Genomic DNA, 22,865 nt, shown 5'->3' with positions numbered 1-22,865 from the left:
AGTTAGATGTGATTTTTAAATTATGAGGCTCCTTTTCCACATAATCTATTAGTCTCTTGGATTGTGTTTTCTTCATGTGTTTAAGTCTTAATAATTGATATTTTCATTAAGAGTTATGTCACAAAAAATGACTATTTATATGTTGAATTAAAATATACTATAAATATTGATAGTTGAGTGAAATCGCCAAAAAAAAAATGACTATTAACGGGTCAGTGTTGTTTGAATGAAAGTCGTCGTACTCTATTCTATTAGGTAAGAGGGTTGTTTAGCTTAAGTATCATATTGAGTTTGTTATATTAATGAATCATAATTCATAACACTTTGTATTCAAATTAAACAATGCAATAAAATATTAATAGATACATTGTAGAAAAGTGAAAAAATAGATTATAATTAAAGTAAAAATGTGTTTTTAATTAAAAAAAAAGAGTAAAAGACAAAGCATGACAAAATTGAATTCAAATTCAAAAGAATTTTGTTAAATTAAATAATTAATAGTAAAAATGTAGAACAGCTAATCCCTCTCCACCTTGTAGTAGTATTTTGTACATGAAGTCTTTGCCTCTTGTTTCCAAATTGCCACACACAGCACACTAGTAGCACTCATCACTCTCTTTGCAGACACAACTAACCTCACATTAAGGTAATTATTGTACCTAATATATAAGGATGTATAGAGCAAATTGTAATTATCGTTGTTTTGAGTTTGACTTGCAATCACTTGGTATTGGATTAACTTTCCTCTTAACATTTCATGTTCTCTTATACTTACAGTTTACATATATTCAATATTGATATATGCTTCATAAATTGGGAGCTTTAATTTAATCATTTCTTATATAGTGTGTTATCATAGTATCCACTATTCATATATAAAAATTAAAATCATCACATACAGTTACATTATTTACTCCGCATATCTGATGCTGCAAAAAAAGGAGTGATAAATTACGTTACCAAACATTATATATAAAAAAATGACATATATCAATAATAAACTAAAGAAACAAAATAATACAAATGAGATGTGTAAGAGAATATATTATTTACTTTTGATAAAAGTGAACGATAAATGATAAGGCATTTTAGTTTTTTTCACCATATCTTCCATTGTTTATGGTTTATTGTATATGAATTGACACATTTTTGTGGAAGAAAATGTGTATTTCGTCCAACCCATCAATCACGATCAATCCAAATAATTAAGGAGGGGGATTAGTAGAGAGACCCACATGTCTTTTACTTTTCAAAATTAAGTTAAGATTCTCCATTACATATATTCATCACAACTACACAACGACAAATAACTAATTGAAATTACACAACCAAATTATTTTTGAAGGACCCACTACTTTTGGCAGGCCTATCTCATGTGTCAATGGCTGAACCGAATATGACTTAGGGATATCTTTATCTGATTCGACATAGTTATAAAAATTGTATTATAGAGTGGTTTTTATCGAAAAATAGGGGAATCAGATCTCTTTTAATTATATCATATAATGATGATATCCATCTGCCATTATATGAGTGTCTTTCATTTTGCCATTTTTGGTGGACCAAAGAAAATGAGAAGAGAGAAACATGTAAGATGGACAATAAAGAGAAAGAGAAAATGAGTAGATTTTTATGTTATTTGGTATGAGAGAAATGAAGAATAAAGAAAAGAGAATAGATAATGATATTATTTTTATAAATACAAAACTATTATATTAGTAAGGGCTAAAATTTTCAATTCATTGAATTTCGCCCTCTTCATTCACTTTCTTCTCATTTTTTGAGGATAATTACTTTTTATGGGTCTCACATGTTTTTTATTTCATCCACCCCTCTTTCTCTTCATTCAAATGGATGAAAACCCCAATTTCTCTCCTACTTCTCTCCCTTTATCTTTTTTCCTCTCTTTTTCTCTCAAACCAAAGGATAGCTAAATTTTAAAAAAACGAAAGAAAATGACTTAATGTTTATAAAATGTTGTGGTGAATGATAGAACATATATCACCACCTCTAAAGCATGGGTTAGACACACATTTCGCTTTATTAAATAAAAATATTTTTAATTTTTAATCTTAATATAATATATGTATATTTAATCTTAATAAGAAGTATACTGTTCCACAAAATATATCTTTTTATGTGTCATCACTTGTGATTGGTTAGAAAAATATTTAATTATCAAATTTTTAACTTCAATATTTTTTTCCAACCAATCATGACAGATAGAGAGTGACACATTTTTTAGGATAGAATATATGATTCCTTAATATTAATAGCCAACCATAAATTGAAGCATTGTTCTATTATACATAGTTTAGATACATTTACTAGAACTACTATATTAATAACATTATTCAAACATGATTGTTAATGGTTAATGAACATGGTTTGTGGTGGGGTGTGTGAGCCTTATTATTGCTGGTCCACCCTTACATCTATAGACAAACATGATTAAAGAAGAAGAGAATCAAATTAGAACGTTTTCAGGCTAGCTGTTTCGTATTTGATTTTCTTTTAGCACCAACAATATTCACTTTCGTTATTCCTTTTCGTATGTTGGCTTAACTCTATATTTTCACTTTATTTTCAATCACTATGAGCCCAATTTTAAACACCCCATACGCAACTTAGTAGTTATTTTGTTTGATAACAAGGGAATTACTAACAAATGTTTCACCAGAGTCTTCGGTACAATTTAAAAAATCATATAATATGTAAGACTTCATCAATATATAGTAATATTATAAGAATCTTAAGTTGAGTTTTAATTCCTTGGCAATATAAATTTCATTTTCCAATTCCTTGCTTTCTGTTTGGTTTTTATACAAGAGAGGTTGGATTCTCTTTGCATATGACTCCTCCAATTGATAATTATTTTTGTATCGTTTCTTGATTGTTTATTGAATTGAATAATGCTTGACTATAGAATTAAAATTGGTAAATAAGATAAGAAAGCTTCAGTCAAAAAGGGCAACAACTTGGTGGATAAACAAATAGATGATAAAGTCACTGTATCACAAACTTGGCTAAGGGGAATGTATAAGGATGAATCTATACCAAATACCATTTTAATATTTAAAAGTGTGTTGTTGAAGTCACCAGGGGAGAATTTTCTAATATGAATCCATTTCAATATAACTATCTAATCCATTACATTAAGCATAGAAAAATAAAAATAGTTTCCTTTGAATTATCTTCAGTTCAATGATATGATGATGTTCACGGCAATCTACAATTACTCCCTCTTCCTATCCTTATATCTCATTTAGTTCTAATGTTTTATAAACTCAAATTTAATTATATTGTTTTGGTTTCCATTTTTCTGTCCAACTATTAGAACAATCAAGCCTTAGTTCTACTAAGTGGAATCATTGACAAAAATTTTAAATTCTTCGTAATCGTTTTACGTGTGATTTTTTCTTGGTTTTCTTTTGCCTTTATAAATGGACTAACATCAATTGATATGTTTTCCTTAGTATGACTTCTATCGATCCAAATGACATAAGGTGTAATCCTATCATCTTTTCTATGATGAGAATTAGCCCAATTTTCTTCCTAACGCATTCATTTTTGATCATATATTGTCTAGTTTGTGTATATGTATTCCTTGCTAAATTTGCAAGTCAAGAATCACATGCTATATTTCTACCCTTCTGCCCCATTCTTCATTCTTCTCTAATCCAATTACCTATTGAGCATGATTTGTTAGAGAAATACCAAGCTGGCTTTTATATATCACATAATTTAGATAGCGAGGAATAACATCTCCAACATGGTTTCTGAGTAGTATCATCATTACCATAATTCCATAAACAAAAAGAATCCCTGTCACAAGCCTAAGTGCTTGAACCATTTTCTAATCCTATATTCTACATTCCATTAACACAATAATTGTGTGGTGTAACTGCCAAACATAATTTATAACTAATAGAATAATAGGTAGCTTTTGTCACCAAAAACCTCATTGGCTAATACTAGAGAATCACTAATACTTTTGTTAGAGATGAGAAAACAATTCCATAGGGATTACCCCAATCAACTTTTGTGCCTTCCCATTCAAGAAAGGTAGAATAAGTAGTGCGGGCCCGGTGTGATCCACAAAAAGATTTGCACAATTGTTACATGTTACTGTCTCATTATCACAGGATGCTAATGCTATGCTATATTATAAAGTTGTGTAAGCCAAGGGTAAAATGCAAGATACTAAATTTACACTATATCGAAGAGTCACTTTCTCTTTCAGCAAATGGGTATAGCTAAACAAGCTCTGACACAGCATTAAACATTGATACAGCTAAAAAATTATAAAACATTAAACAATATCTATAGAAATGTCCAAAGAGATACGTAACTGTCGTGCTTCCTTGGGTCTTAAAAGTGAATCAAGATCTCTCATGTAGTGTCCCAGATACCAAAATGTGTCACAATTTTAAGTTATTTCTAAGAAACTAATCATTTTATGATATGTGATTACTCATTCTAATAAGTGTTGCTCTTATAAATCGAATTATTGACATTTTGATCATCTTAGGTATCCAATTGAACCTTCTATCATTATACTGATAAAATGTCATTTAATATAAACAAAAATTATGGAAACATAAAGTAATATTTTTATATTAATTAGTGTAATTATATTTGATACAAACATATCCTATCCTTTAGGACAAAGGATCCTGTTACTTAAAAGTTTGATAATCTTATATTTTATTCGAAATTGGTGTAACTAAAGTGTGATTTTACCGTTCGATAATAGCAATTTATGTACCTAACTATTACCTTAATAGTCTAAAGATACTTAGGCCAATGAAAGACAATGAAGATGTGGACAATAAATATTGAGTGTGCAAATATTAAGAGGAGCACGTGGAAGCATGTGTTGTTGAGAAATATGGAATATAAGACAAGTCTAGAATATTACACCTCCAAGAGCGTTCACATTGAACTCAGAAACTGAGTATTTAACTTTGGTCAATGACTTGGTGGTCAAGGACACCTTTTTGTATAAACAATTCGTGTGATTTTGACAACCGATCCTTCCTTGAGTAAGAGTTACAGTGAGTTTGACAAGTGTTAGTCAATTACTGAAGCTGCTGAGGTTTATTTATCATGATAAGAGCATCTTCGTACCTTCAATTTATGAGGGTATCTTAAACCAACTTGTACTAGCTTTTTCTAGAGGATCTCATTGTTTTTTCGCTATTCATTCTTATTCATTACTTCTCCTTTCTTAAAACCTTGTTGCTATATATTACGAAACAACTACAGGTCAGTGTTAATATTTCTCAACTTTGCTCCTTGTTATTACTATTTCTTTATTCTTCTTAACTTGTTCAATATATTTCTCAACTTATGTTCTTGAGTGATTAGAGATTCTTGTCTGCAGTAGAGTTCATAAAAAAGAAATCTTTATTTAGATCTGTATAACAAAGAGTGTAATTTCTTTGTTCAAATTATAGTATTTGCAATCAACATGCTCTCTATGGATCCCCTTGTGGAAAACTTTCCTGGTTCTATGAATGGGTTATTTGAAAATGGTCCTATCTCAGTATTTACAAATCAGAACTCAGGAAATGGGTTTAAAGTGGATGATTCATCTTCCCCTTCAAATCATTCAGAATCTCCCACTGATTATGCTCCTTCTACTGTCTCAACAAGCCCAAATGGAGAATCTGTTGATTCAACTAAACATTCCAATCCTATTCTGAGATACATAAGTGATATCCTCATGGATGAAGAAGATGACTTGGAGCGCAAACCCTGCATGTTGCAGGATTGTTTGAAACTCCAGGCTGCTGAAAAATCATTCTATGCCGCGCTCGGTGGAGGCTATCCTTCATTGCCAGACCAAATCCAAAGTTGTTACCAACATGATAGTCCTGATCCTGATGATAATTCAGGTAGAACTACTAGCTGTGACAGCAATAATAGCAGCCACTTCACTGATAATTCATCATCATATGAATCTGATTGGGTTAATGGTTATGGTGATTTTGAGTCTTCATTCATGCATAGCTCTTTACTTGATGATATGGCTATTGGTCCATTTAGAGATGCACAAGCTTTTGGAACCTGGAATAATATTATTCAGTCTCAGATCAAGAAGCCACATACAATTGCAGCAACCATGGGATCAAGGGAAAAGAGAATCCATCATATGGATGATATCACACATGAAGAAAAAGAGAGAGGGAGCAAGGTTTCTGCTAAATATGCTGATGATTCAGAACCACCGGACATGTTTGATGCGGTACTGCTTTGTGAGGATGGAAAAAGTCCTGCCATTTTTTGCGCCAGTGGTGAACCATCACAACAAAATGCTGCTGATTCAAGAGCATCAAATGGAAAAGCGAAAGCGACACGAACGAAGAAAGGTGGCAACAAGGGGACAAGTACAGGTACAACCATAGATTTATGGACTCTACTAACTCAGTGTGCACAGGCAGTGACAAACTATGACCAAAGGAATGCCAATGAAATACTCAATCAGATTAAGCAACACTCTTCAGCTTATGGTGATGGACTACAACGTTTAGCTCATTACTTTGCAATTGGTCTCGAGACAAGATTAGCTGCTGGGACACCAAATTATATGCAAATTCATCTAGCCTCTGCTGCAGATATGTTGAAAGCTTACAAATTATACATTACAGCATCTCCATTTCAGAGGATGTCAAATTTCTTGGCTAACAGAACTATTCTGAAGCTAGCAGAGAATCAAAGCAGCCTTCACGTTATAGACTTCGGCATCTGCTATGGTTTCCAATGGCCTTGCCTAATCCAACGCCTATCGGAAAGGCCAGGCGGCCCACCAAGGCTTCGTATCACAGGAATCGATCTTCCTCAACCAGGATTTCGGCCTGCAGAAAGGGTAGAGGAGACGGGGCGACGCCTAGAGAATTATTGCAAGAGGTTCAAAGTGGAATTTGAGTACAATTGCCTAGCACAAAAATGGGAGAGTTTAAGTCTTGAGGATCTCAAAATTAATAGAAATGAAGTAACAGTGGTTAACTGCTTGTACAGATTGAAGAACCTGTCTGATGAAACTGTGAGTGTGGACTGTCCAAGAGATGCTGTGTTAAGATTGATAAGGAAGATCAATCCAAACATCTTCATACATGGGGTTGTTAATGGAAATTACAATGCACCATTTTTTCTGACAAGGTTCAAGGAGGCACTCTTTCACTTCTCAGCATTGTTTGACATGTTTGAGGCTAATGTGTCGCGCGACGATCCACACAGGGTGATGTTTGAGAAAGGATTGTTTGGAAGGGATGCCATCAATGTTATAGCATGTGAAGGCACAGAAAGGGTTGAAAGGCCAGAGACTTATAAGCAGTGGCAGGTTAGAAACCGTAGAGCAGGGTTCAAGCAAATTGCATTGGCTCCAGAACTATTGAATAGAGTGAAAGGGATGGTGAAGAAGGAACATCATAAGGATTTCGTAGTGGATGAAGATGGCAAGTGGGTTTTGCAGGGATGGAAAGGGCGTATTCTGCATGCTCTTTCTTCTTGGGTTCCTTCTTAGATTAGTCTTTAGCAGTGTGTTCTTTTCCTTTCTTCTTAAGTTTATGTTTTTTAAGATATTAAACATCAAATATGCTTCTTACCTTAGCTTTTATTACATGCCATCTGCATTTAGCTAAAATTAGAAGACAAAGACTGTTAGTTAATGATATCTGTTATACTAATAATATCTTAATTTCTGCACTTCTCCAGATATATGCATTGAATCACAATAAGAAGAAGCTAGCACTAGACAACTAATATTAGTCTATGATACTTACTGGTGCAGCTATAAACTATAAATTACTCTCTTCCTCCAACCTGCAAGTGGTAGATACTGAAGGTCACTAGACAACAGTTTGACACATTTCAAAACAGCTTCTATAGTGTGTGTTTTTTTTTGTCTGCAAAGAATAATTTAAGTAACAGTTTTAATCCACCCCTTGCTATGCAGCATATCTGCAATGATTTGTCCAGAAGGTTTACTAGTGGGGAGAGATTTTAATACTATGATTTTCTATTTAGTTTTTAATATTTGAAAACGTCTATGCCACTTTTCATGCTTCATGAACTTTCTCTCCTAAGCTGTAACTGGTTACTAACCTTTTGGTAATAATATCATAAAAAACCGAATTTTATATCTTGATAACTTGTTAATGATCCATTGACTTTTTTTAAATCAAAAGCTAATCATTTATATTCTGCTAAAAAACAATCATACCTATAGGTCAAAATCACAAATTTTATCTCAGAAATCATATTTTGATGACAAGTTTCCATGATTTATGGGTTTGTTGACTTGGATAGAGATTGAGGGTCCATTTACTCTGATATTCAGGCATGAAAAAATTGCACTATCTCACTCTTGATTATCCAAACAATAATTTTTGTAAAGTGAGGAACATGTCCACAACCCTTCCAGTAATTCAATCAAACCCGGAAATGTCTGTAATCTAATTTGTTCACAAAATGGAACTTATTCTCTTTCCTGTTATTCCATTCCATCTATTATCTATAATGCAATCTGGCGTTAAAGGAAAACAAGAGTAGTAATTTGGTTTGACAATAGATAACAATTAGACCTGAGCAACGGTTTCATGTAATATAGACTACTATGGTGTTGTTCGATTATGTAACCGACCATCTAATAGGATTAAGGCGTAGTTGTTGTGGAACAGTTTCATGTAATATAAAGATGACATAAAACACTGATGTAGGCTGTCAATTAAAAGTTATAATATCACTATCTTGCTAAATCCTGAAAGGTTAACCCAAAAAACATGATGCAAAAGGTCAATACAACAAAATATAAAGAAGTTCAATACAAAACAAAAGAGAAACTGATATTACAGACATAATTTCCCAGGGCCTCGAACAACAGAATCCTAACATGATTAGGGTATACAATCAAATAACCGAGATATACTCACCCTAATCTGTTTGACACTTGGATGGTCTAAGAATATTCCAATCTAGCTTATCTCCATTTGGTTTTTTGAAAGAGCCCAAACTATTCTTTTGTGATGAAGGCCTATTACCTTGGTCATCCTTGGGTGATTTGTTAGGATATTGTTCCTCACCCACTACTTCTACCTGTTTCCTTTTGACATTGCCATTAACCTCATGTCTCCTTTTGCCGATGCTGGCAGATTCCGGGCCTTCAACTCCAGAGTTATTTTCTCTGAAACAATGCAAATTCAAGAATTTAAGTTCAGTGAATGATAGATAACCTCAGAAAACTGTGTCTTCAGTTTCTTCTACTGGAGCAAAAAAAAACATGAAATACCCAGAAATTTATGGAAAGATACCCCACCTAAATGAAACATTTTCACTTTGATTTTTAGAAACAGTAGTTTTAGGTGCTGGTTGACTGGCTTTTGCTTCTTCCTCGTGTAGTTTCTACAAAGGCAAGGTTTTGGCTTTAGGACAGAATCAAAAGAAAGGACAACAAAAGATTTAGATTGACTGGGTTTAAAAAGTTTAAAATTCATGATCTCTATACTCACGTCAATAGAAGGATTAAAACTTTGAAATGACATCCGACCTTTAACGGCCCCGGGACAAGGATCACCTTCCACTATAACCACACTGCATAAACGTAGAGAGAAGCCAAAGTTTGAAGGAAAACAATTCACATGCAAGCAATTCAACACTAGAGTTGCAAAGATAAATTTGATGTACATTTGATAAGCACTAAATGCAATGTAACCCCTTAAAACAATAGAGAAATTTATTCCCGTAGTGAAGAACTATCTTATCTATATTGAACTCTTGCATTGTATGCAAGCATTAACATTATGTCACTTGAACATGACACAGACAATGTCCAAAATATAGGACAGGGGGACAGGAGACACTACATATATTAAAAATTGGTATTTACATATTATCTTATGAAAATGAGTCTCAAGAAAGGAACCATTATACGCACACCAAAAGTTATACAAAATGCACTTTTGGGAAAAGAAATAAGGGACCGACACATTTGTCATTCTTGCCCTTTACTTCCTTCTTACCCAAAACAGATATTATCCACGTTGTTGTACAATTTTAGTTGTACACATCATTATTGAGATGAACTATATTTTTCACTTTTAATCTATTAGCAAATAATTAATAAAAAAATACAGTCTACCTATGACTATTCTCCTCCTCTTGAGAATGTGTTGAAGATGTCTTAACTTTTCAATTACTATTCTATATTTAAACTTGAATTCCTGAAAATTACCATAAAAATGAAAACTTTCTAAATAGTTGTGTCCTTGAAGGCGTCAAGCTGTTTTAGGGTGTCGGCTAAGTGTTCGAGCTGACAAAAAATTGTTTTTTAATTGGACGTGTTGAAAGTGTCGTGTAGGAAACGTGTTTGACATGGGGACACCAGAATGTCTGTGTTTCCTAGGTCAAAAAACTAGTGTGGTTGAACAAATACTTAAAACCTAAGTTGCTAACATTTGGAAATCCTTCACTGGTAAACAGTGAAGCAGTATACATAAATGCAATTGTCTAGAATCAGAATTTTCATGGGATATCACAAGATTGGTGGTTATAAAGAACAATTTGAAGAGGAAAAAAACTGTTTTTCTTAAAGAGGTACATAGGTCACAATTTAAAATTGTATGGAAACATCACTTTGCAACATAATAGTTTGTCATAAAGGCAATTACAATTGACAAGTCCAAGTCAACAACCAAAGTATATAGCAGCCAAAATATCAGATAGAATTCAGTAAAATTGTTTTTGAACTAAGGTACCAGGTATAGTAAAAAGCCCATGAATTCTTTAAAATTAGGATTTCAAAGATGAAAGAAGAGAAATACCATTTTCTGGAGATGGTTGAAGTTGTAGGAAAATTTGCATCAGGTTTGACTATGGCCTCATCTTCTTCTTTCTTGGCTTTCTCTTCTCTCAAAGATGCTCTTTGCATGAACTATCAAAACAAGTAAAAAGCCATATTCAAATCAAACAATATTTACAAAATAAATCTCAGAAGAAAATAAAATTGAAGGGCGTCTATTTCCTTTTCTTTCTTACCTTCAAGTTCTTCAACGTGCTTGAAATCTCTCGCTTTGCCATTGTTATGATTCCAAGTTGAAAACTTTAACCTCTATTTGAAAGTGGGGGCGAGAAACAAATTTGATTCCCTAGTTGCAGATCCACCACCACGACGAAACTAGGGTTCCTTTGTTAATTCGTTATTTATTTATTTTTTGTTTTTTGTTTTTTTGTTTTTCTCAATCTTAATCAAATCTCACATAACGATTGATAATCTTGGAGAGAGTAAAAAGATTGGGCTTCGGCTGAAGCCCAATCAGAAAGCCCATCTAGGTTAGTGTCTCCAAAACCTATAAATAGAAGGAACAATGATCTTTCCAAATTCCAAACCAGTTCTTACTCTCAGCAACCTACGTTGTTGCCTCGGTGTTCTTTTGTTGTCATTCAAAGGTTGTAACATTTATGTATTCAACCATATTTCTTTCAGGGTTTTTTCATAATTTTTTCTCCTGTTAAATAGTATAATTTTATTTTGCCTATCTTTTTTTTAAATCTTAAAAGGAATCTTTTGGAATGTACGATTTTCTATTCTGTTAGGATCTTTGAGCGGTTATTCTTATCCTCAATCCTACAAAATTTTCTTAATCAATTATCTAAAGCTATAAAATATCATCTAGTCAAATATCGTAATCTTTCTTAATATTTTCAAATCAAATATCGTGATCTAATCACTATAATTATCCTAGTTGAGGTTATAAATAGTAGGGTTGAAGGTGCATGCTCCATGCTTGAAGAAAGAGACTTTTCTTATTGCTTTTGCTAATTTTTATGCAGATAATCGTTTATCATCTACTCTGTGGAAACTTTCCTAGCTTCGGTGAATATGGTAAGTTGAAATGATGAGTAGTAATTATGTAAAAAAGAAAATTTAATTATTGAATGGATAAGTAAGTAACTTGGTCTTTATTTGTTGATTTGTTGTGGTTTTGACTGAAATTCTTTTTTTGTTTGGCTTTGCAGTCTGACTGGGATGATTACGATGAGTACAGTGACGATTATGAGTATGATGAGTATGAGAATGAAAGATTTGAACATGTTTATCGTTGTTACCCTGTTTCCTTCATAGAAAAGGTTTGGCCTTTGATGTCTCTATGCATATATAATTCCCTTCTCAAACAAAAAAATGTCTTCTGTTTACAATATAAAAATATGTGGGACATTTATCCTTTGATGCTTATACTTTCAATAAGAATCTATTGATAAAGAACAGTTCTGTTTATACCTCATGGCAGTTCACCTTATACAATGGTGTAGTCACTTCTTTAGTCTATAACAATTATATTGGAGCATTCTCTCATATGCATCCAAACTTATGCTGATTACTCTTTATTTGTTTATTCCAAATATCCAACTGATTCTGGCTTCTTATTATTATTTGCAGTCAAATCTGGAAAATGGTGATAAAAGTATGTACACCAACAACTTACATTTTATTCTTTGATAGGAAACGTCTATGAAATTAAGATAGATTTTTATACCCATAAAATTAGTAATGCAAATTCTTTTTTGCCTCCAGTTATCATGCCCCCGTCAGCCCTGGATCGCCTTGGTAAGTCGACATTTTCATCAATTTTATTCTATCTTTCTCGCCTTCTAATTTAATAAGCTTATTCGTGTTAAAATCTTCCAGCATCTTTGGAAATAGAGTACCCCATGTTATTTGAACTCAGAAATCCCTCTGCTGACAGAATTACTCACTGCGGCGTCCTAGAATTCACTGCTGATGAGGGATGCATATATATGCCAAACTGGGTATGTGATTTCCTTTCTTTTCCTTTGTATTTTCCTTCTTTTACTTAATGGATTAGACATTGTTATTTACAACTTCTTATGTTTTTCTGTCAGATGATGGAAAATTTGCACCTACAAGAAGGAGGAATCGCGGTTCTGAAAAACATCAGCCTTTCAAAAGGCACATTTGTGAAGCTGCAGCCTCACACCACAGACTTTTTGGATATCTCTAATACAAGAGCCATGTATTCTTTTAACACATCTAGTTGCACACTTGACAATTGATTTGATATACTTTCCTTAGTGTTTGCAATCAATTAATACTTTCTTTGATAATATGCAGCTTAGAGACTTCACTGAGGAGCTACTCATGTTTAACAACTGGTGACACTATAATGATTGCTTATAACAACAAGAAGTATTACATCAATGTAGTTGAAACTAAACCTTCTCCTGCAATCAGTATAATAGAAACCGACTGCGAAGTTGATTTTGTCCAACCTCTTGATTATAAAGAACCTGAGAAACAGTTGCCGTCGGCTTCATCTGACAGGAAGAAACCTCCAGAAGGTTGTGAATCATTTATCGTTTGTTGAAATATTTTTTAGCATTTCTGCAGCTATGCCTGCAATAAATTCATCACAAGATTCTGACTATATTATTTGCATTTCAGTTGAAGAGCCCGCACCAAAGACTCCCGGGTTCATTCCATTCACTGGCTCGGCAAGACGTTTGGATGGCAAAACCTCAACACAATCAGCTGAACAAACTCCAAATCCAATGCTAAAGCAGGACAATGAAACCAAAAATTCTGATTCTAAACCATCCAATACTACTTCAAGAAGAACTCCTGGAAAGCTTGTGTTCGGGTCAACTGCAAATACACCCAAAACTCAAGCACCACCAAAGGTTAGTCTTATTTAGTAATTTTGTGGTGCAGTAGAGAACTTCCCTCAATGTATGGTTCATTGACATGATTTATAAATTTTCCCTTATCAGGCATCTCCAAAAAGCACAAGTCAAGATTCAATCCAGAAGGCAGAAGAGCCAAAATTCCAAGCTTTCACAGGAAAGAAGTATTCATTAAAATGTTGATCCATGTTCGACTACTACTCTGTTTTCACTTTTATACAAGTAGGATTTTTATATATGGTATTCTTAGGATATTGATTGAAGGATTGTTTTGATTTACTTTGCATTTGTTTCAACCACGTCAATGAAATATTTAAACATGATTCCTTAAATACACAACCAATCTACTTTGGATGATACATGACATCACCAACAATTTACAGGTGTTAAACTTTTAACCTTAATGTTTTAATTGCAACCTTATACTGCAATTTCGTGTGGAGGGGTAGGGGTCTAAGTTGAACACCAACATATTGTCCTAGGTTTTTTCCATGTATTTTAGGAAAATGAGTCTAAAAATAATATTAAATGTGAGAGGTGGAAATGAAAAAAGTTTTATACGGTATGGTATAAAACTTTTGGCCTTTAAAAAAAACTCCACATTTGATGGGAAAGTGAAAATTCTTTAGAAGTGATTCTAACTTAATCTATCTCATCTTTTCCCTTCCTCTAACTTAATCTATCTCATCTTTTCCCTTCCTCTCTCATCTCCACCAACCAAACACATCATTAATCTTATCAGTGATAACAAGAGTTGTTACCAAGAGTGTACTATGCTCTCTAACACTTTTAAGTTGTTACCCTACCCAGGCAAATATCACTAGTAAGTTCCTATAGCAGTGATGTGTGGGAAAATTTTAATATAAACAGGTCAACAATAGTTGAATGAATAACTGACTACTGGATTGGCTAATTTATAGCATATCAATAACAGAAAATTCGAAAATAAATTATTTTTATTTTGTTAAGAGTATTATATACAAGCTTTGCCCATATCAGGGAATGGAAAAACAACAAATTCGTGTAAGATAACAAACATAAACTCTATGTGAGAACAACCTGGGGATCTAAAGGTGAAGATCCGCCACTCTCCTCGGGGTCATTGACAGGTCTTTCTATTATCTTTCCCCCCTCCTCCTGAAAACCTTGCTTAAATCTATCATAATTGGTGGGTTCGGCAGACTTGAATGGCCGTTCTCCCAAAACTCGAACCATGTCATCTTGGTGAAGCACCTCTTTTTCAAGAAGCAACTCTGCAATTTTAGTCACTTGTTCCTTGTGTTCCTCTATGAGATGTATTGTTCGTTCATATGCTTTGCCTACCCATTCGCGCACTTCATTATCAATGATTGCAGCAGTCTTGCTGCTGTATGGTTTCGACATCTCAAATGTGTCATCTCGTTGTGGGAAAGAGAGAAGGCCAACTTTGTCACTAAAACCATAGACCGCAACTTGTGCATATGTCATCTTGGTCACCTTTTCCAAGTCATTTTGAGCTCCGGTTGAGATTCTCCCAATGAGAACCTGGAATAAGTAGGCAAGAAAACCATTTTCATGGCTTTGAAGGATGGATTTGTGAAACAATTTGCAACTGGAAAAACTATAAGTAATAACACGAATAATTAATTCCTTTAATAGAAACATCAGCATTAGTCATGTTACATTCCATCTTAAAACCAATTAGCATTAAGTGTAATTATAGCCCAATAGGTACATAAACCACACCCAATGAAGTGAGGCACATGAATTGGGACTTCCGGCAAGTCACGCAACAAAGAATTAAAGTGAAAAACCAGAGGATAAGAAAAATACATAAACACTAAACGATATGTTGAAATTACCTGCTCAGCAGCCCGGCCACCAAGAGTCATGCAAGTCATATCAAAAAGCTGCTCCTTTGTCATGAGAAGGTTCTCATTTGGAACATACTGGGCAAATCCAAGAGCTGCTGTGCCACGAGGAACTATGGTTACTTTCAGTAAAGGTTCGGCATGTTCCAAGAACCAGCCTGCAACAGCATGGCCTGATTCATGATAAGCAACAGTACGCCTTTCAAGCTTGCTTATTACCTGGTTGAGAAACAGAGGTATTAGAGAAACTCTAACTAACCAAGTGCCAAGTGAAAAAGAAGAGAAAGTTCCAGAGTAGTAAAACATATTCAATTCATTGTAGCATGTAATTTTCAACATAGTCCATTGAAGTTTAAATTCCGACAGTAGCCTAAGATCAATACATAAAAATCAAACAATGCTGGCAGAATACGATGTAGAGTCCTACGACACATAAAAATGAAAGACCCCGTAGAGGGAAGCTTTAGCATACAATAACGTTTCCTATCAAGACCAACTTTGGCAGGATAAACCTTTGAAATTAAGTCAGGATATAACATTTTATATGAAATGGTATAATTAAATTAATAACATAAATAATTTTCCTTAATGAAACCACACAAACTTCCCCCTTTCCTCATCTTTCTATGCATATCCCACTGTAACTTACGAGTTATGAACAGAAGCAAACATTATCATCCTCAATCATTCATTTGTAAAAACAATTAGTCAATATCTTACTTATGCTAGAACTACATTTCACTTCCATGCTGATGACGGGAAAGATATGAGAAAAACGAAGAACAAATTAGAACCATCCCGATGATATGCAGGACTTTTATGAACTACACCCAACCCCTCCCGTCACCCTTTCCCCAAACCTTGCTAATGGAAAAGTACGAAGTAAAAGCATAAAAAACTTACCTTGTTCCTCTTCTCCAGACCGCCAATGATCCTATCAATAGCTGCCTCGAAATGTTCCATTGTCACTTGTCTTTGCTCACCTCTTGCAGCAATCAGAGCAGCTTCATTACAAACATTAGCAATGTCTGCACCAGCAAATCCGGGGGTAAGCGCCGCAAGCCTTTGTGAAAAATATGAAGGTTCATGGTCAAGTTTGATCTTTTTCAAGTAGACCTGAAATATCTGGTCACGGCCTTTAATATCAGGCTTATCAATGGTTATCTGGCGGTCAAATCGCCCAGGCCTAAGTAGAGCTTTGTCTAAGATATCGGGTCTATTTGTTCCTGCAAGTACAACAACCCCAGCAGTGGTTCCAAAACCATCCATCTCCACCAACAATTGATTCAACGTACTTTCACGCTCATCATTCGAACCAGAGAGACCTCCACGTCCCCTTGCTCGACCAATTGCATCAATCTCATCAATAAATATTATACTGGGAGCACACTGCCTTGCTTCCTGAAACAAGTTTCTCACCCTGGATGGTCCAACACCAACAAACATTTCCATGAAATCAGAACCAGATATAGAAAGAAAGGGGACACCAGATTCTCCTGCAGTTGCTTTTGCTAAAAGGGTTTTTCCTGTGCCAGGAGGACCCACCAAAAGTGCACCTTTAGGAATTTTTGCACCAAGTTCTTCATATTTCTTTGGGCTCTTGAGGAAGTGGACAAACTCCATAATTTCTTGCTTTGCCTCATCACATCCAGCAACATCTTTGAAAAAAACCTGAACAAATACAAATTTATAAGAAACATATCATCTCTTAAATGAACTTATAGCCAAGTTATAGATCACCACTCCCACTCCCTCCACTAACAAAATATTAAGATGAACAATAACAAAGGAAACTGGAGAATATATTGTCAAGAATTGAATACAAAAGCAACTACCATCTTATTTATAAAAGAAAATTGTCAACCTTGTTTTTGGCATTTTTGTCTACTTTGGTAACATGGGCTTTTCCTATATTGAATATGCCACGATCGCTCTTACCGCCACTAGGACCACCAGCACCAAGCCCACCTTGCATTTTCCTTCCCATATAGAGAACAGTTCCCAAAAATATCAATGTAGGAATAAATCTCCACAATTCCTGGAACAAAATCATTTCAGAAGAATATGTAACCGGAACATAATCATGAGGGTCAATGCCTAGACCTTCTTGCGCTTCCTCTAACTTCTCCTCAAAAGACTCAACACTTCCAATATTGAAATAATACATATATTGGCCACCACTTCTTTGTCCAGGGAGAGTATCTTGGACAACTTCACCATCTGCTAGGTTATGATGAGAGCTCCTTACATATACTTTGGCAACTGACTTATTTGAAACAACAATATGATCTACTAAGCCTGGTTCCAAAAGCTTATTTTTAAACTCCTGAAAGCTGATCTGCGAAGAATCAAATTCTGGACCATATCAGCAAGATGATAATAATGAAGTGAAAGAAACTATGATAATTAGACACAAATGATACCATTGAGAAAAGGTGGATGGTTGGACTAAAATCCAAATTATGATGCAATGACAACCCCAAAACAAATAAGATCGAGTAAAATGTCATACATTGTTCAAACACTATGCTAGTTTAAGACTTGCAACCAGATGCTAGGAAGCAAAGGATATGGTTATAAATGACTTGGAAATTGGAATATATCCCAATAGCAATCTTATTCATTGGAAATTCAATGTAATCAGTAAAGAGAAGGCAGCAAATAGCTCATCTAGCAGATATACACACATTTTCAGTCATGAACTCTCAGTCAAACACGAACTCTAGCCAAAGAATAAACTTCTAAGGATTATCAGAGCTTTGAAATAAATAAGGGGATTCCAAACAAAGAACCACACATTTGAAACCATTGCACTCATCATATAGAAAACCTATATTGATTTATCACATGTTCTCAATTCAACCCAACATCACCTACATACAACAACAACAACCAAGCTTCAATCCTACTAGGTGAGATGGGCTACATGGGTCGAACAACACCATGATGCTCTATCATAAATCAAATTAAAACCACAATAGGTCGTGATAAGATGTTTGAGGCTATTGATACCTGCTGTTGTTCGGGAGGACCATGTGAAAGGGTAAAAAATGCCATCAGGGCCAATAAAGGTACTATGCTTGGAAAATGCTTCATGAAAAAATCTTCAAACTTTTCACGATCACCTGTCTTTGTTTTCGAGTCATCTGCAATCAAAAGGAGAATTCATGTGTTAAATTTCTCAGTGGCGCCCCTTTTAATTTAATATAAACTTGAAAGCGCATACATAATTAATTAATACAGATACAGATCCACAATTTAATCATTGCAGTCCAACAAGTTCATGGGAAAAAGAGTGTGGTTTTGGTATAATGGTATTGAAATATATGATTCAAACCCCAAAATATCCCATCTACACCACAGCTGTAAATGATGTTTGAAGGTGATAGATTTGTTTTTTACCTTTAGATTCCTGTTTTGATTCGTCTCTCTTTGGAACTTCCTTCTTTTCCTTAGGGAAAAAGTTTTCATAATCTGCCAAAAACAGAGGAATGCTAATTAGAACACTAACTGAAGCCAGATCACAGTTCAGTCACTAAGATCAACTGAAGCAGTTTCAATTTCAATATGCAAATAAACTCTAACTTACTCTTTTTCTTAGGAGCTTCACTGGAAAACAATCGGAGAAGCCTACGGCTTTCTCCGATTGACTTCAAATCAGAGAAATTGGAATTGAAGCCATTGCTGGCAGGAGCTATGTAACCCCTCAAAAAACCTAATCCATTTTCTCCTCCATCGGAATATGAGGCACCATTTATACGCAGCGCTCCGACTAGGGTTCCGAATTTCCCATTCCCCTGCAACAAATTCTATCACCCAAATCCAAAGTTGGGTTCTTTTTGTCAAAATTTGTTTGGCAAGAAAGGAATTGAATTGAAGAGAAACGAAAGTTTACTCTGGCGCGAGAAGAACGCGAGAGGGAGGACCCAATCCTTGAAAAAATCATCTTTTGGAGAAACCCACAAAGCTTATGCTGCAGTTCAAAAACACAGTGATTGGAATGAATAAATGTAATATATAAAGCAAACAACGTTGTTATATTGGTTAATAAACGATAACAAGATTAATGATGTTGTTGTTTGGGGTGAGAGAAAACACATAACACATTAGTAGGAGGAAACGCGGTGGTTTGACGCTGTGTTTGGTTGGGGATATACGACGTCGCATATAGGACTCTGAGGTCAACAAAGCCACACGTTGGCTTCTATTCTAATTTTATTCTTGCCAAACACGGTACCCGCCAACATTACCATTTCAGCCATTTCTTTCCTCACACTATGTCAATGGTTGTTATTATTGATTCAATAAAAACTAGTCAAAAATAAGGATGATGAAATATTGAATTAATGTTGAGAATAAGGTGATGGAAAAACTAAAAATGGTTATTAAACAAGTAAGAGTAAAAGGAACTTAAATTAGTTTTATGACTCAGATAAGTCAATGTGTCATGCTTTGACAAGAATGAGGTTGTGACTTTCAAATTAACCAATGATTGAACCAAGAAAGTCCATCCATGTAATAATAAGTCCTTGTTAATTAAGATAATGAAGTGAAACATACACCTGATGAAATAACCTACATGAGGGTGAAGTGGAGTCACTCCTATGTAATTGGTGGCTCGATGGAGGATTATCACGGATATATTTTTAAGGATAATATCTCTTCAAGTGTGGTTCACTATTATGATATTCTGTTAATTTTTAAATGTAATCTTTCAAATTAGTGTTATTATTTTCTCCCATTTTCTCTATTTAGTTTTATTTATGTTATTCATATCCAACCGTTTAGTGTGAGCTTATCTTTTAATTTATTATTTTTCCCCTGCTTTCTTTTTACTTTCACCCATTGGGGTTGGGATGCTTGAAATATATCACATTGTCTAGTATTGGAATAAAGTAGAGTAATTAATATTATATATTGGACTCAAGTCTCTTGTTATAATGTGCACCGATATAAGCACCAAATAGAAACAACTCATGGACAGGTGGACCCATGGGTGTGTTAGGGTATGTAATATTTATTTTCTAGTAATATATTGACAGTCGCTCAATGCTCTCGGGACGTAGGCACAGTTGGCCGAATCTTGTTATCAAATTCTCTTATTTCTTCTCTTCTATTTTTTATGCACCAACATTTTATTTAATTACTCGTGGCCATCAATAATTTCCTCTACAATAACATCACTCATTAAAAAAACTCAAAAGATATCTCATTTTTTATTTGCTTCATCTTTCTCTATGTGTATACTTCTCTTTTCTCACATTCACTTTTCTAATTCTAACCCAAATAAGGTATTAAAGGCTTAGCTGGGTGTTAAGCACTAAAGAGTAAACAACCCAAAAAAGGAAACGAGGAAAGTGGATGCCACTCGCCCTACATGAACCCTGTTTTGTGTAACACATTCCTCAGCCAAACTCAAATTAGTTAATTAAATATTACTCCATCCAATAAAAAAATGGTAAAAGTTTGAAAAGATAAAAGAAAAACCGAACATATTTTAATACTTTATCTAATAAATTAACCAACATTTTAAATTTTTTTATTGATTATTAAATTACAATTCATAATATGCAATTTACAGAAAATCATTTATTATTGTAATTTTTATTTTACAACTTTTTACCATCTTTTGGGAGAGACTAGAGAGGGAGGGCTGCCTCCGTCCTATCGTCTTGGTGAAAAAAATAAAATAAAAATGTAGTTATAAATTAAAGTATAATTAAACAAATGAAATATTACCTTTAAAACATGTATTATGTCTGAGATTGAGTAATTAAAGAAAATTTCACTAAATTATTAGAAAATAATTTGTTTTTTTTCTTTTCTAACCATATAAATAGGGAGGGAGGAACATATAGTATATATGGTAACCAGAAATTATTAGTGGATTATTAATTTTACCACCTATTTGTAAGTGCACACTAATACACTGAAAATGGATCATCTCCATTACTGGAGGGTCCAATACCACATAGGATTATGACATGTGGTTTTAAAAAGATTTAAATGGTGTAGACTTTAAAGTATTTTTTAACAAAAAATATTATAAATGATGAAATTAAATCTGGACCTCACATTTCAGCACTGGAGAATATCCCAGCCCCTAATACACTATATATGCCCTTTAAAGTTGGGATGGTGGTCATTGCCATACTTATTGGTCAAACAACGTTTCCCAAATTCAAAGTCCTTCTAATAGAATATGTCTCTATCATATAAAATATGAAGACAAAAACGTTAAAACCAAAAGGACATCCCATGAAAACTGTATTCATATTTGAACTTGGCCTGTAAAGTTCTATTTAATTGAGTTTATTGTTAGAGTTCATTTCAAAAGACTTTTGAATAAAATTATAACTTCACAAATAAGTTTACTTCATAAGAAATAAGCATTTAGTCATATTTAGTAAGAGTAAATTTTAAAAAAAAACTGACATTATAAGTCATGTAAGCTATTCCATATCATTATATTATTTTCCTTCAAATTTTTCTGTTAACTTTATTAATACATAGCATAGTGATGTATTTTTAGTTTTTTTTAGTATTATCTCACTTTTTTCTGAATGAACACACTGACACTAAGAGAAATGATTTGCCCTTTGATGAATGTGGTGTCAAACTAAGGACAACATTTGATGTCTCACAAATTATACCATAAAGCTTATGATTGATTGACAAGATATTTTTAAGTTAAAAGTATAATAATTAATTATTTTTCTGACCAACCATAATTAGTAATGACACGATTTATGAGACAGTAGATGTGTACCACTAAAATAACAAGAGTCATGTCTTAAGATGCAATTATAGTGTGAAAAATGGATATTTAGTTTGAGCCAAATACCCTTATGCACCTCACATGTCTGCATGTGATATTCTTCATTGCTCACATTCTCTCCATCAGACATAGCCAGCAAAACCATTGTGAAAACCCAAAAATCACCCAATTCTAATTTTCTTGGACTAATTAAGAATCATAAAATAAACAGGGGAGAGAAATAAATCTTTTTGGACTAAGGATCCAATAAACACCACGTCACATGACATGTGTTGACCACCCATGTCATCTTTTGACTATTCCTTTTATAGCTTCATTGCATATACTTGTTTTATATAATTTAATAAGGGAATAAAGTATCTTATAGTATAAGAAAATAAGTTATCTTCTCATACCAAAAATAGTACTTATATCATACTTTTACTGGTCGGGAGAGATAAATTATCTTCTGATAAAAGGATATCAATTACACCCATTTAATACTAATAACTTTAGCTGCATTTATGGTCAAGCTTTCAAAAGGGACAAAAGAAAAC

The 22,865-nt window shown here is 33.8% G+C and overlaps 4 protein-coding genes across 5 annotated transcripts; 2 read left to right on the top strand and 2 right to left on the bottom strand.

Annotated features, from left to right (window-relative positions):
- On the top strand, positions 4,908-7,718 carry LOC109351580 (scarecrow-like protein 14). Its single transcript, XM_019593073.1, has 2 exons — positions 4,908-5,268; positions 5,460-7,718. Exon 2 carries the CDS (start codon positions 5,474-5,476, stop codon positions 7,526-7,528), a length of 2,055 nt encoding a protein of 684 aa, XP_019448618.1. The 5' UTR covers positions 4,908-5,268; positions 5,460-5,473; the 3' UTR covers positions 7,529-7,718.
- Positions 8,721-11,225, bottom strand: LOC109351584 (M-phase phosphoprotein 6). Its single transcript, XM_019593079.1, has 5 exons — positions 11,038-11,225; positions 10,824-10,933; positions 9,513-9,594; positions 9,320-9,405; positions 8,721-9,187 (listed from the first exon to the last, which is right to left on the bottom strand). The coding sequence occupies exons 1-5, from the start codon at positions 11,077-11,079 to the stop codon at positions 8,938-8,940; spliced, it is 570 nt and encodes a 189-aa protein (XP_019448624.1). The 5' UTR covers positions 11,080-11,225; the 3' UTR covers positions 8,721-8,937.
- Positions 11,408-13,964, top strand: LOC109351583 (ubiquitin fusion degradation protein 1 homolog). Of its 2 annotated transcripts, XM_019593078.1 has the most exons (10): positions 11,408-11,448; positions 11,833-11,884; positions 12,019-12,129; positions 12,440-12,464; positions 12,575-12,607; positions 12,689-12,810; positions 12,904-13,034; positions 13,133-13,359; positions 13,463-13,698; positions 13,789-13,964. In XM_019593078.1, the coding sequence occupies exons 2-10, from the start codon at positions 11,882-11,884 to the stop codon at positions 13,882-13,884; spliced, it is 984 nt and encodes a 327-aa protein (XP_019448623.1). In that variant the 5' UTR covers positions 11,408-11,448; positions 11,833-11,881; the 3' UTR covers positions 13,885-13,964. The 2 variants fall into 2 exon arrangements, with proteins under 2 accessions (XP_019448623.1, XP_019448622.1); XM_019593077.1 differs by lacking the exon at positions 11,408-11,448 and having other exon boundaries at positions 11,768-11,884.
- On the bottom strand, positions 14,643-19,805 carry LOC109351579 (ATP-dependent zinc metalloprotease FTSH 10, mitochondrial-like). The gene is made up of 8 exons (XM_019593071.1): positions 19,447-19,805; positions 19,141-19,360; positions 18,954-19,025; positions 18,564-18,697; positions 17,416-17,889; positions 16,455-17,222; positions 15,543-15,770; positions 14,643-15,225 (listed from the first exon to the last, which is right to left on the bottom strand). The coding sequence occupies exons 1-8, from the start codon at positions 19,495-19,497 to the stop codon at positions 14,746-14,748; spliced, it is 2,427 nt and encodes an 808-aa protein (XP_019448616.1). The 5' UTR covers positions 19,498-19,805; the 3' UTR covers positions 14,643-14,745.

Source organism: Lupinus angustifolius, chromosome LG07 (assembly GCF_001865875.1).
Source record: "Lupinus angustifolius cultivar Tanjil chromosome LG07, LupAngTanjil_v1.0, whole genome shotgun sequence".
In the NCBI taxonomy this organism is placed as follows: Eukaryota; Viridiplantae; Streptophyta; class Magnoliopsida; order Fabales; family Fabaceae; genus Lupinus; species Lupinus angustifolius.
This window is presented reverse-complemented; position numbering and strand designations above follow the sequence as displayed.

Bases quoted from the DNA above. Each gene is read 5' to 3' on its own strand.
- LOC109351580 (XM_019593073.1), top strand. From the start codon at position 5,474: ATGCTCTCTATGGATCCCCTTGTGGAAAACTTTCCTGGTTCTATGAAT.
- LOC109351584 (XM_019593079.1), bottom strand. From the start codon at position 11,079: ATGGCAAAGCGAGAGATTTCAAGCACGTTGAAGAACTTGAAG. The intron at 10,934-11,037 runs GTAAGAAAGAAA...TTGTTTTGATAG, and splicing joins GCACGTTGAAGAACTTGAAG to TTCATGCAAAGAGCATCTTT. The intron at 9,406-9,512 runs GTGAGTATAGAG...TTGCCTTTGTAG, and splicing joins GTTTTAATCCTTCTATTGAC to AAACTACACGAGGAAGAAGC.
- LOC109351583 (XM_019593078.1), top strand. The intron at 12,465-12,574 runs GTATGTACACCA...TTTTGCCTCCAG, and splicing joins TCTGGAAAATGGTGATAAAA to TTATCATGCCCCCGTCAGCC. The intron at 12,608-12,688 runs GTAAGTCGACAT...AAAATCTTCCAG, and splicing joins GTCAGCCCTGGATCGCCTTG to CATCTTTGGAAATAGAGTAC.
- LOC109351579 (XM_019593071.1), bottom strand. From the start codon at position 19,497: ATGATTTTTTCAAGGATTGGGTCCTCCCTCTCGCGTTCTTCTCGCGCC. The intron at 19,361-19,446 runs GTAAACTTTCGT...TTTGGGTGATAG, and splicing joins CGCGTTCTTCTCGCGCCAGA to AATTTGTTGCAGGGGAATGG. The intron at 15,771-16,454 runs GTAAGTTTTTTA...TTTCTCAACCAG, and splicing joins GTCTGGAGAAGAGGAACAAG to GTAATAAGCAAGCTTGAAAG.